The sequence below is a fragment of the Chelon labrosus genome (genome assembly GCF_963514085.1).
Source record: "Chelon labrosus genome assembly, chromosome: 7".
Taxonomy (NCBI): Eukaryota; Metazoa; Chordata; class Actinopteri; order Mugiliformes; family Mugilidae; genus Chelon; species Chelon labrosus.
In genome coordinates, this window is record NC_140343.1 from 22811588 (window position 1) to 22825499 (window position 13912).

Sequence of the window (13912 nt, forward strand, 5' to 3'; positions counted from 1 at the left end):
TAGTTGCAGAACAACAAATTTGTGTTCCAGGTACCCAGAGGGGAAAGATGGAAATGAAAATAATTACATCACAGTCTACGGCCCGATGAGTGTTTGTCGAAAAGTTCCCTGGATTAGTCATCGCTTGGACAACAGCCTTTGCAGCCTGAGGATGCCTCGGTGGGGCCAGACCGGGGAAAATAAAGATACAGATATGTGACATCTCGAAGGCCTGAAAAGGGGTCAGAAGGCTGACAGATTTTGGACCTCTCAACTCAAACCTGTGCTGGCATAAGCTGCTTCACCATTTGCTCCCGGCCTCTTATTCTTTACAGGCTGCTCCGAGGCATGCTGCTTACAGCTGCCTCCAAGGAGCGCTAATCAAAAGCAAAGCTGATTGTAGGAAGGGGGAGGGGGATCTAGGGGGGGTGAAGACTCACGCATCTCAGTGGTCACCCCACACCCTGTTCTGAAAACCTCCAGTCTGAGGTCCACATGGTCTATATCATGTTATGAGCTCACCAGAGACGAGTCATGACTTCACCACCACAGAGCCAGGCCTAACACATCATTATTGCAGCTCATTCTTCCAAACTGGATCCATACAGGAGGCACGCACGCTGGTGTCCCCCCACCATATGGTAGCGATGGTGCAAATGAACTCAAACGGCCACGTCGTTCTTGTGAATTATCATGAAAATTTATTGATCGTAATGGGTATACAAATGTCATGCGTATTTACAGCATATAAAAACATTTCCAAAAACCAAAGGAAACAATAGTGGCTAACTAATGTTTTACACATTTACAAATGCCAAAAAAAAGAAAGAAAGAAAAAAAAGACAATCTTGGCATCATGCGGAAGTCGAACCTCTTCATTGTTTTCTTTTTTTTTATAAAACTGAAAAATTAAATGTGAAACTGCAATCAAACCTCGACGGGGCCCCTAAATCCAAATCTATAGAGCTGAAAACACTCCCACGCACACAGATACGCTCAGTACACATTCATAGAAAAACATGAGGTAGTCAATTTGTTTTTTTTTTAAAAATACAATCAACAACTAGGTATATGGTTTTGTGCTCCAATTACAGCTGTTCTGAGTTCAGCATTAACTGTGAGTCGTTCAGTGGCTACTTTAACATTAGAAGACTGTCTGTGTGGTACAGCATAAAAACTTTCAGATTGATAACACAGCATTAGACTATCTATATCTGTTTATGCCCATGAGGGAGGAAGTGAGGGAGTTTTTCCCAGCATGCACTGGGGCAAAAGGCAAGGAGGAATGTTAATATCTGAACAGCGACTCCCAATTGTTAACTTTGACCGAAAGAATGTCCCTTAATGAAAATATTATATATCCAGACCTCGACTTGAGGCTCGGCCTCTTAACAGCATGACACCAGGAAAGAGGCGGGGCGGGGTGGGGGCGAATGGGTGATTACATGTGGGAGACAGATTCACCACAGTCGATAAGAGGATCCGCAAAACTACAGGAATGTCAGAAAACCCCAATCCCACTGTGACCACTGATTATAGGCTGTGGCACAGTTCCCTTCTGCAACACACACTTGGAATATGCAGCACACCGTGCAGTGGGATAAGGCGTTGTTGTTAGCAGCAATGGTACATGCTAACAGCAACAGAGCTCCGCATGTACTATTTAAGCTAACTTTATAAAACAAAGGTTTCAGATGGGTTTTGGCGGTGGAAACATCTGGCACAAAAGCCGATAAAACAAGCAAAGTTCTGAATGTTGCTCCACAACCGAGCGCTTCTAAAACATCTCAATAAAAAGTGTTACTGGAAACATTTGGATTTCCAGAATCAAATGAAAGCTGGATTTTCTCCATCCTGCATTGTAACACTGAAACCTTTGATATAATCCACTTTCTCAATCCAGATTTGGGTTAACTCCTACCATCAGGGGGTTCATGTTTGATTTCATATTTGTTTGTTATGTTGAGGGGATACATGCACTTAAGAACCTAAACAAGTCGGGGCTTTGGATTTTACGATAAGACACTAAAGTAACCTCAGAGGAAGCATCATTTAATGTCACTTTACAAGAATATATACTTTAATGTGAAAGCTCATCTTCAATGGTATGAAATCGGTATTGAAGATATATATTAATCTTGAAAAGGTTATAAAACATCTGACTTCATATAAAAGTTATTCATACAAGCAGTGATCCATCTGGAACATCTTCAGTAATGACTCAGTATTGCAAAGTAGAAAAATCAAAATGATGCCCAACCAGATGACAAAACGTGATATTTAAACAAAACACCATGAACTGTGTTCCATGTACACATTCAGTTTAAAAAACATGTATACTACTACCACTACTACTACTACTATAATATTCATTATAAACTCATTACATGTTTTAAGACACGTCATGTAATATAGAAAATACATAGTGTCTGATCTGATGTTATATTATAAATATTAGTATTTCATGTTCAAGTGTCATAAATCATGGCATGAGGCTTTACTGAATATTCTAAATACTTCCTCCCACACACACATACATGTCCTGTACGAGCACATCCATAATTCACAGTACTTACACACATATAATATAGATTTCTCTTGGTAAATATATTCCAAAATATAACTTTATACACAAATATATATATTTTTACTCTCTGTAAAAAGCTTTATACATGTTTACATAAGGGAAGAAAAAGCTTTGAGAGATTATACATTCCGCTTTTTTTAAAAAAATCTTTTCTTCTGAGACCCCTTTAAATTGAGAACCTCCCTTCGCGGATTCAAGGGCCCCAGTTTGTCCTCCACATACACACACACACAGCAAACATTCATATTCTTCTGAGAGGGTGGGGTAGCCGCAGCGTTGCAGTTTGAAGAAAACATGAGAGTATATGTCGGTAACAATGAACTTGGGCTTCAGCTTATTCAACGTAGGATCAGTGCCAAGATTGATACAAAAACAAGAGGGATAAGGAAATCCAAACACTGAATGTTTGCCTTGCTAAAATGACAATGACTTGGGCTCTGTCTGATGAGAGGGTATCATTGTTTTATCACAAAAACACGACTAATCTATATTTTTAAGATTTTCAAATGATTCTTTTTGACTTATTCGGTCTGGGTTGATTTTCATTTTCTATTATTTTCTGACGGTTAGGTTTTCTAATATTTCCAGACATTTTTTCGGACAGATTATTTAATAGTGGGAGCTGTGAAGACTAGTGTTTCTAACCAGTCCACAATCTTGAATCACAAAGTTAAACCTGCCGTTCAGCTCTGTGATTCATATTTCACAACTTCGAAACTGAGGAATTGCGCTCATGGACTGCGATGGATCTGTTAATCCAGGTCAAGAGAGGAAAAACAGATCTGCAGATTCGAGTATTTACATTATTCACAAAAATATACAAGTCTGGTAGAAATAATTGAACATTTGGAGATATGCAGAGTGTAAGATGAGAAGATCCATGCCACTTTAACGTCCATACGTTGAGTACAGGAGGTGGTTAGCGTAGCTTAGCATAAAGACTGAAAGAATAGGGAAATGGAGGAACAGTTCAACATTTGGGGGGAAGAAGTTAGATCATGAAAGTGCCTCTAATGTGACTGATGTTTTTTTAATATATATATTTCTAAATGTTGGATTAAAGATATGAGATTAAATGCAAAATTTTATCTTGAAACATTTTTAGCTTTGAACAGAGACAAGGTGGTAAGCCAATATTAGCATTTCAAAACCACATGGGGAAGCAAGTTTACTTCTGGTATTTATGCTAAACAAGGCTAACCATCCACTGCTTGGCTTTAATTAATGGACAGAAATAAAACATGACAATTTTGTGTCTTAGGAGTAGTTTTGTGGTTTAACTGTTTTCTTAAAAATGTTAAACTAGAGGTTTCCCGTTATCATGCTAAGCTAGGCTATTCACCTCCAGGCCCCAGCTCCATACTTAACACTCAGACATGACAGAGCTAGCCATCTTCTCATTTAACTAGTTAAACCAATAACTGCTAGTAAAAGGGAACCCATAATGCCGCTGTTAAGTTGCGTAACATGAATGAAACAGAGACTCAGCTTTAGACCTTTAGCTTAGACATAGAGTTAGTCTAATGTACGACTATACATATATATATATATACTATATGTGTATGAGTTCACGATATAGAAAAAAAGCCTGAAATTAATATAGAATGAAGAATTTTATCAGCATATCTTTCACATTTACCTTTCACATTTTTTGGCGTGTTCTGAATACATTCAATAACTACACTGTCATTTAAAAGACACCGACTTGCGTTCATACTGCACATCTCTCCGCATGCTAATAGTGGTTGCTTTGCTTCTCTGCCGCGTTCTAGGCTGCATGACATAAAGTAACATGTTATGGTCCAGCCATCAACATCTCACGTGCTGATACTGACATCACTACAGCCTTATTGCATTCGCTCACTCTTGGAGTACACCTGCTCGGTACAAACAGCTTTTATCACACCATTTAAGGTCAAAACAAAAGGCTGGGATCTGAAAAAAAAACAGCATTTGGATTAGAAATAAATGCCTGGAAATAACCTCACATTTGTTTCTTAGGTTTTTTTTTGTTTTTTGATGTGAGGCAAGCCTGCCAAGCTGTGTCTCAGAACTGTTACACACATTAACACCAGGGCAATACATTTGTCTGCACACACTTGAAGTGGCAACAGCTTTACACAAGGACTAAAAGTGTTTTATATATTTTTCTTGATTTCTATAATCACACTTTCACTCCTTTGTATCCCATCCCCAAAAATAATTCCTTTCACGGAAGGAGATCAACAAACCGGTTCCTGTGAACCGTTGGGGCCCTTCCTGTGTGGCGGCCGGACTGTGCTTCCTGCTGGGTGGGTGTCCTGGGCTACGCCGTGCTGCTGCTGGAGCACGGCGTGCTTTGCGTACTGCCGATGCTGTGGGCCGCACTGCTGTTCTCCGAGGCAGGCTGAGACTTTTGGACCGGCTGTGTGCCAGCTGTCTCACCTAGACATAAAGCAGGAGAGGGAGTGGGAGCAACGGGGAGGAGAGGATTGGACCAAAGGGAAAAAGCGAACAAAAAAAAGGAATATCATTTAGGAAAAGCTAGGGTTAGGTAGGAACATGACAAAGCGAGGCGGTTAAAGCTACAAATTGAATACCTCTAAGCTCTAGAGCCTCCATTGTTCGTCTGTACAAAGAAAAGATATATCATGTGCTAATCTCCTTCTGTTTACTATGACTGTCACTTTTTGATACAAACCTTGCACTATAGCTCAAATAAGATTCCAGTATTTTCTTGCACAGGGTTTTGTAGATGAACGAATTCTTGCAACACAATGTATTTCTCAATTTACAGTCTTCAGTAAATGTTTAAAGTTATACAAGAACCACTCTGGACTTCATCTGCCTTAACTTTTAACATCTTCAAGCGTAATCTGCCACAGGTTTTCAGCTGCGAGGCTCTCGCATCCTATCACACCGCTGGTATTTTAAACGAAAAGAGGAGAAAACGTTTCCCTCCCTCGTTCGTGGAGTTCATTTCTTTTGTTATCTGGGATCAATTAGCCTTTCTTTAGTAGATAAAGCAGAACAAGCACAACACAGGACCCCGTGACTGGTGCTCAAACCACTGCCTGGTTTATTGTTCTATGTCTAAATAAGCATTTCGTTTCTAGACTCTCGGGATCCAACGCCTAAATGACGGGCATATAAAAGTGCTCATGTCTGTTTACAAAAAATGTCTCTGACAGACAATGAACAGCTTTTGAAATTGAGCCAAGTCTGTGTTTAATTTGAGTATTTGGCACAATTATTACTTGCTTGCTTTCCAGCTTCTTTCCTCCCAGAAGAGAGAGAGAGAGAGAGAGAGAGAGAGAGATTTTTTCTCCAAGGCAAAGCTTTGTCTATCTAAAGTTTGTGCTAAGTGTTGTGTGTGTTTGTAAGAGTGCTTGCATATACAGTATGACAGGCATATGTATCCACGGCAATCTTGCATCCTGCTCCCTCTCTCAGGCCCCTCCGTTCTGCTAATGTTTACCAGAACAGGGCAGCCGGCAGACTTTCCCTCACAGGACCAAGAGCTCTACAAAACAAAGGGACTTGGATTCACCTCGTGTGTCTGGGGAAATTTAAATTCTCAAGCCTAATGCTATCTTTCTTCGATAGGAAAGATAAATGCTGCTTTTTATGTCACGGAAACGTACTGGGACTCTGTGTGCAGTTGCTGTAACCGATATCTCAGGGGCAAACAGTCTCCCTCTTACACAACAGCACAGTCACCAGTCTAAACTTGGAATAACTTAAAGGGATACAATGGCAAGATATATCTCAGCGAGAATTTAATCAGTCAACGTATTCTGCAGTGCGGACAAACAGCACCATATTCGCTCTTTGAAAATAAAAAATCTCTACTAATGTGTCTGTCCTCAAAGTCTGAAGGAATGCAGACACCTGTACTCTTTCTATTGCCTCATTTTCAGTTTCGTTTTTTAGTGTTACAGTTTACAGGCGTGCTTGCGGCTCTGCAAAGCTGTGGTTTAGACACCTCACTGCTTTGAGCTAAATGCTATTGTACACAACGCTAATATGAAGATATTTAGCAGGTAAACAGTTTTCCTTGATCATCATCTTAGTTTGGCCTTTTAGCATATCGACTTTTGCAAAGTACAAAGTACAGCAAATGAGAATGGCACAGGCAGATGATGAACCAAATGCTGACTGATGGCGCTTTATTAGAAATTATTACCATTCATTTTAAAGGGGGTTAATGTGCACCATATTTTCACTCAAAACTACAAATGTCATTCTCATTGTGGCACTGTTGGAAAAATCTGGGGCTCCTTAAACATATTAGGATGTATCCCTCCAGATACAATGAATATCCAAACAACATGTCATGTCAGTTCATCCAATAGCGATAATTAGTAAGATATTTTGGTCTTAACGCCACAGAAAAGCATTTGCTGTTCTTCATAACGTGTGGCGAGAACCTTGCCGTAATGTGATGTGATCTGTCAGATGTGGGAGAGATGGTCAGGTGTAAATACCATGTCTGAAACAGAAAGGCTGAAGGCGTCCTGTTGGGTGCTCTCGGTCTTGAATAGTCCAGGTCTTGGATAATCGGAGCCGTTTTAGACCAACAAAAGGACCAACAGGACCAACATCCGGAAACGGTCATCTAAATGTTTTGGCTCATCAGTGTCTGGATCTTACAGCAGACAATGTTTGAAATTTTTCCTCATGTGAGTGATTCAGCCTGTGTATGTTATTAGTCTAGTAGTCTCTTTTGTGTGTAGTTTGACCAGCTGAGGAGATGTGGAGAGCAGATTTCTTGGAAGAGGTGACTACATCCCTGGCACAGTATTGACTTATTGTAAGTGCCAAGACAATGAGCAAAATGTCAAAAATATAATGATATAGTCATGTTGCTGTTTAAAGAATTTATGCTTCTATTTTCCTAATAAGGAATTGAATAGTATTAGATATAAAAGCCCGAGGAGATTTCTAATGATTATATCTAATTTAAAAAAACCAACAGCAGGAAAATTCAGTTAAAGGCAAAATCTGTTTTCATGTTTCATCGCTGCGTACACTGGTTTAAAATAGACTCTGGAGTGATATTTTGGGTGGCTGTTTTAGGGGATCTCCATCTATCCTTACATAGGACTGCACACATTGCCGTATAAGGTCATTTCAGCCAATACGGATTAAAACACCCTACCAAAGTGACCAAGGGCTGGTTTTAATAACACCAACAGGAACATCTTGGCCCTTAACTGAAAATCTTGGCCCTGCTTATTTTGTCATAACTTCTATCTTTACACCTGTTCCCTGTGCATGTTCATATTTGACATCTACTATCTTTGGAAAAGGATTCCAAGGATTGTGTTTCTTGGTTGGTCACTCACTCGATAAAATCCATAAAGCTGAAATAAAGAGGCTTTCTAAACAGAAGCCAATACCAATATTGTGATAAAGATAAGGTCCCTAACATCTGACAGCTGATCTTTACTACAGAAAGAATTCCTGCTCCGTAAACACTTGTTTTAAATGTGATGAAGCATGACTGGAACACTTTGTAATACTCTAATCTTTCAGACCCGTGTCTGTATCATTGCTACATTCACAACTAGGAGGATGATTAACTGATCTGTCGTTCAAACTGATAGCTCTTTACAAACTGTTAACTTGTTAACTTTCTGGAAACCTTAAAGTCTAAACTGAAACCTCCTAACCCTGTTCATCAAAGGCATCCGTGGAGAACACGGGGCAACAGGTCAATGGCACAGAGGATCACCGGTCAAACACTAAGGCCAACGAGAACAGGGCAGCTCTATGTAACGGTATACTCAGTGGGCTGCTCACAGCATACTTCCTCTCAAGGATCAGCTGGGGTCAGCAGGCTGGGGACGATGGGGAAGGTCTTGGCATCTAATAGACAGATTGTGTGTCTTTTCCTGTGAGCGCCCACTAAACCCAACAAGGGGAATTTCCAATTCGTCTACAGCCATTGTACTGAGAATATTCGCTGACCACCACACAGCTCCCAAAACATTCAAAGGCAGGAAAGAGAAGAGCTCTTGCTGCTGACCAACAGGATATATTTACAGTAGAGGACTCAATATGTTATTGTGAACCGGCCCCTGTCAGCAGCAGGATGTTTGGCAATAGCAAGCGGCATTTCTGGCACAGAGACCCTCGGACATTCCTTTGCATCTTATCTTTTCATTAATGTAGAGAGTTGAGCTGGGCCGCGCAGCAGCAGGTGAAGTACCTACCTGTGCGAGAGTAGATAAACCACAGGGCTCCGGTCAGCAGAGCCCCAATCACAAAGGCAGCAAAGGCGATTCCCACCACAGTTGGAGTGTCCAGCACGTAAAGCGGTTCTGGGAAACAAAGCAGCGCAGCGTTAAAATGTATGTAAAATGTATTAAATATTAAATAAAAAAATTAATGGCATGAATAAGTTTTGCGAAACAAACATTTTCATTTTACTGGATGGCCGACAGTAGATGAATGACCCCAGCCGTTCGCTGCTCAGCCAATCACCGTCCTAAAATTAAGCTAGTATGCTAAACAATTTCTGTCCGAGTTAGCTAGTTAGCTCCAGTTAGCAAGAGCAACAATGCCACAGGTGGGTGGACATGTGAGAGCATGCATTATTATTTAGCATCAAATAGCTAATGATAACAGCAGCTAGCTAAATAATCTGCTCATATCTGTTGCAATTTGAGAGAGAGAAAGAAATACAAAATTATGAAGATCAAGTCAAGACACCTCCAATTGGACCCGAGTTAATAATTTCTTCACCATTTGTTGTTTATCAGTTTATTTATACATTTTATTCAATCAATTCATATGATTACTTATTTTATTCTTATATCTACTAATGGACACTAATGGCTCTGTATAATTCACTTGGACACACATGAAAATGTGGAAGAAACAATGTGTGCAAAGATATGATTATACACTGTACTGTACTTACGGTAATTTGAAGGATTGTCCGTATTTTTGGGATTATCTGCAAGATAAAATTGAATTACATATCAGTATTTGTTGACTGTTATCTGAATGTAATACATGCTCTGAGTCAGCCTGTCAGCCACAGACCAGAGGAGGAGCAGATTGCTGATACCGCACTGTGTTGATAAACAATTCTCCGTGGAATGTGATACAGAAACCTGAAGCAGGAAAACACTGAGAGAGCAGCTATTCTTTAAGATGACAGCGTCCTCAAGGATGAACCTTCTGACTCTGATCACTTCTTACCCATTTATTTCAAGCCATCTGGAAGTCGTTCAAAAGTGAAATTAGCTGGAATGATGACTTAACAAACAACACAAAGGCGCTTGTGTATGGGCGAACTCAAGAGGCAAACTTGGTGCACGTCCAAGACTCGGACACAATGGGCGCTATTCTTGGAAAGAACACCTTTAAGTTTTCATCTCGCATAATGGATGATGACAGGTCATCAGAGAAGACTATAATTTCAGCGGGGACGATGGCCAGAGGACGTCCTCCCTGCCACCCCCCGCCCCATCCCACTGCTGAACGTGTTATCTGTCCCTGTTGACTTGTTACGCTAAGAATGTAGAGAGAGGCCATTAACACTTGGAGGCTCGCAACAGAAGAACACAGCACCTTTTCAAATAATGCCTCGGTGTGTGTGGGGAACAATACTCTGCAGGTTGTCTGACTGGTCTCGACTGTTCCCTACTTTAACAAAAACAGACGGCAGCCGCGAAGTTAAACTCATGACTTGTGTTTGCAACTTTAAGCTGTTGCCAAAGTCGGAAAAGCACTGATATCGCTGTGAACGTCATTTGTTTATGTAAGTGTGCTTGCTATGGAATGAAAGAGCCCTCCTACGTAATGACTTGTTTTTGTTCAACTCTGACCTTTCCTCATGGAGACCAGAAACCACAGATGTCACCTCTGCAAGACTCCCGGCACAGGGTTCGAACTAAAAAAAACAAAAAATTGAACTCCATAGTTCAAAGCTTGTTTCTGAAACCAGCTCCATATGGCTTTTAAAATTCCATATAACTTCAGAATATAGCAGGGATGAATATTTGTCGCTTTTTTAAAGACCACATTCTGCTGAGGCATGAATCCTAACTTCTGTACAAATACAGTACAAATACAAACATCCCTTGATTTTGACAATTAAAATGATATGTTTTGAGTTTTATAGCCACTTGACATCAGGACACTGACTACTGAATACTGCAGACCGTGTGGGGAGCAAAAACATCATTTAGCAGGTTTTAAGAGGACACATCATCACAGAAATTTATCTGAAAAATCGGCTACTTAGAAAGATAAGCAACGTGAAGGGCTGACGCATTCATATTTCATACACTGCAGCTCCAGCCACTGCAATATGTTTCATATAATACTCCTGATATCAAAGTGTTCTCCTCTCCTTTAAACTAAATGCTACTTGTACCAGTGTAATGATCCCAACTGCCAACCGCCAAGATAAATCACATTTTCAGCTCTTTCAGAACGCTAACGGATCCATAAAAAAGGCTTATTGATATTGTGAAGCGGTAAATCTTATTTCGATGGCAGGGGTTTTGAGGATGTTATGTTTTTCCATCCACCAAGTTGGCCAAAAGTGGCTCTCTTTGATTTGTAGATCAAGTTTAGTTCTTTGGGATGCAGTCCAGTGCAGAACTGTGGCCCTTGAAAAGGCTGTTTGTTTTGCTTGCCATCCTAGCATAAGAGATGCCTTTGTATCAGAAGGCATAAAGTGTTACTGAGATTTATTTATTTCAGTTTATGGCATATCTGTGTCTACCTACTCTGCTCCATGGAAAATAAACCCGCTGCACTGGTATATTGGTGTGGGCATGACACCCCTGCTGCCCACTTTAGTTTAGGTCACTCACTCCGTCATTACAAATTTCATAGTCCCTGTTCACCAATACTTTCAACATCAACATTAAATAATGACTCTGCCCATATAGTATCCTCTTCCCAGCAGTGAAACCCTGTGTCCAATTAGACCGTAATAAATCCACCCATCAACCCTGACTCACTCTATAGCTTGAACGATAGGCTGTTTGAGGCCAATACCAACATTTATGTTTCTGCAAAGAACATGATTTTCATTACTGATTAACCCATCATTTATTATTATTTGATCAGAAGACTATCAGAAAATCCATCACAATGCATATGCCAACGCTGACAACATGAACTTCCGAGAAGCCATCCTAGACACCACTTGCCATAATGAATGTGTTATGGCCCCTGTCATTTCTGCCCTGTCAGTTCTAAAGTGTGCACATTTCACTGCGCTATCCCTCGTCTGCCATTGGAGGCTCGTCCCCACGGCCCTTCGAAGGACCGATTGGTTGGGGTTCCTATTTAAACGTCGTGCTGATCGCTCTGCGGCAACTGGAATTGAACTCAGTTTGCCCGGCGTTGGTGTACCAAACAGTGTTTAGCGACTTGTGCTTATCATTAGTACAAATTACCATGGAAATATTTAGTTAGTGAGAACTTTGTTATATAAGCACTTTGTTCTGGTTTAATGTTGCTTCCCTCACCCATAACAGAGCTGGGTCGTAACATAATGGCACAACACAGCTTCTAATGTTGGGTGTTTGACAACCGTATTGTTATCTTATTTCAGAAACTCAGCATCAGCTCGTCAGTGCTTTCCGTTGGACAAACTATGTATGTGACATATCATTACATCTTGACTCCAGAGGTTTCAACCAAGAACAGTTTCCGTGAAGCCACAATACAGCACCAAGCCACTCAGCACTAATAAAATGTATCCACAGTATGTCTGAACAGGATAATACTGGCCATGTTCATATATCGGTCGGACTGCAGATCACACACGTTACAGTGATGTCATTTATATTAAATCATTAGCATATAAAGTTGACTCGAACTGACCACAGGTCTCTTGTTGATGTCATTGCTCATAAGGGATACTAATTTCAAAACCTCTGGCAGTCCACTCGAGAATGGGCACTCATGGGTTATATCGGCCCATCATAGTTTAGGTCATAATAAATAAAATGTAATGGAAGTGACCTCAGACCCTCATCCCCTGCAGACTGCTCCCTCCCTCTGATCACACTTTCAGCCCCTGAGACACTGCGATACAGCGAGTCAATGAATGAAGAAGTAAACAAGTGATGACCAAAGGGCCTTTAGGCTCCGGCTAGGCTCCCAAAGCCAACAAGAAGACCACCACTCCCCTTTTTTTCCCCTCTCTAGTGGAAAAGGGGAGGCCACAGTGAAGGGTTTAAGTGAAAACAACTGGAGCTCAGTAACTGTATGATTCCTCTTTTTCCACATCTCCTTCAGTGTGGACTGATCCAGAACAGCAGTACTGGGACTTAGCTTTAGCACACTCCCCTTTACTACAGTCAGCCATATGCTAGTGTGTACATGCACCTAAAAACACACTATTGTGTACAGATGTAAACAGCCCCAGGCTAATGCATACCAAATGTGAGTTGGCATCACAAACTTACACCCAAAGAGACGCACTGCAGTTAATGACGACCAGATGTAGAAAAGTGATGTGCAGTATTTTGTGGTTTGGTCTGATCTAATACCGGTCCCAGCTTTCTCTGACTTCAGATCCACTTCTTCCTTTACTCCAGGTTTCTTATCATACCATATATCCTCATAACTGTGGCCGTCAGAGCCGAACAGAGCTTGTACCATACACCCTACGTAGTGTAGATTTAAAGAGTGTTTTCTTCTCCTTCTAACTGACCTGTTATGTCTGGTCCCGAAATGTCCACCACAACCAGCGGCTTAGTGGACACCTTGGTGTTCATCGCCATGGCCATGATGTTGTCCACCGAAAGAGAATCACAGCGTGCACTGGGTTTTAAGCACTGTTCAGATAAAATGAGAAAAAACAAGAGAATTAATAGCTGCAGGAAAAAAAAAGCAAAAAGGGATTTGCAAAAACAAACACATTTCTCAAACTCAAATGCCTTCTGTCATACCTGACGGTAAGTCTAAACTTCTAAATCAAGCAAATGGCAAAGTTAGAAGCCTCAGCCTGACCCTGATTGCAATCAGAATATAACAGCCACAGTTACAATCATAAGTCAGCCCCAGGCCACTACTCTTAACACTATTTTTGAGGCAAAATGAGAAAGTAAAAGAAAGCGACTGTATGAGTTGGAAGTATAACAAAGTGAGAGAAAAATGAAAATGACGATGTCTATTTTGTTCAACAGCTGGACACCTGGCAGCCTAGCATGGATTCATGTTTCCTGCTCAGCACTGGGACGGAGCACTGCAAGACTGGCTTGAAATTTTTCTCAAACCAACCCTGTTGATACTATACGACTCTGGAGAGACTAAAACAACCTTGATGGCTTATACGGCAAAATCACCAAACATGCAAAAGAATAAAAGTAATTTGGAGAGGATTAT

At 40.8% G+C, this 13912-nt stretch overlaps 1 protein-coding gene across 1 annotated transcript in view; it reads right to left on the bottom strand.

The window, feature by feature from the left end:
- Positions 1 to 563: 563 nt before the first annotated feature.
- tgfbr3 (transforming growth factor, beta receptor III) overlaps positions 564 to 13912 on the bottom strand; it is a 65010-nt gene continuing 51661 nt past the window's right edge. Inside the window, exons 14-17 of the mRNA XM_084548292.1 lie at positions 13239 to 13362; positions 9474 to 9509; positions 8764 to 8871; positions 564 to 4990 (exon numbers count right to left, since the gene is read on the bottom strand). Of these exons, the coding sequence (XP_084404418.1) occupies positions 4872 to 4990; positions 8764 to 8871; positions 9474 to 9509; positions 13239 to 13362 (387 nt within the window). The 3' untranslated portion in view covers positions 564 to 4871. The remainder of the gene's footprint in view (positions 4991 to 8763; positions 8872 to 9473; positions 9510 to 13238; positions 13363 to 13912) is intronic.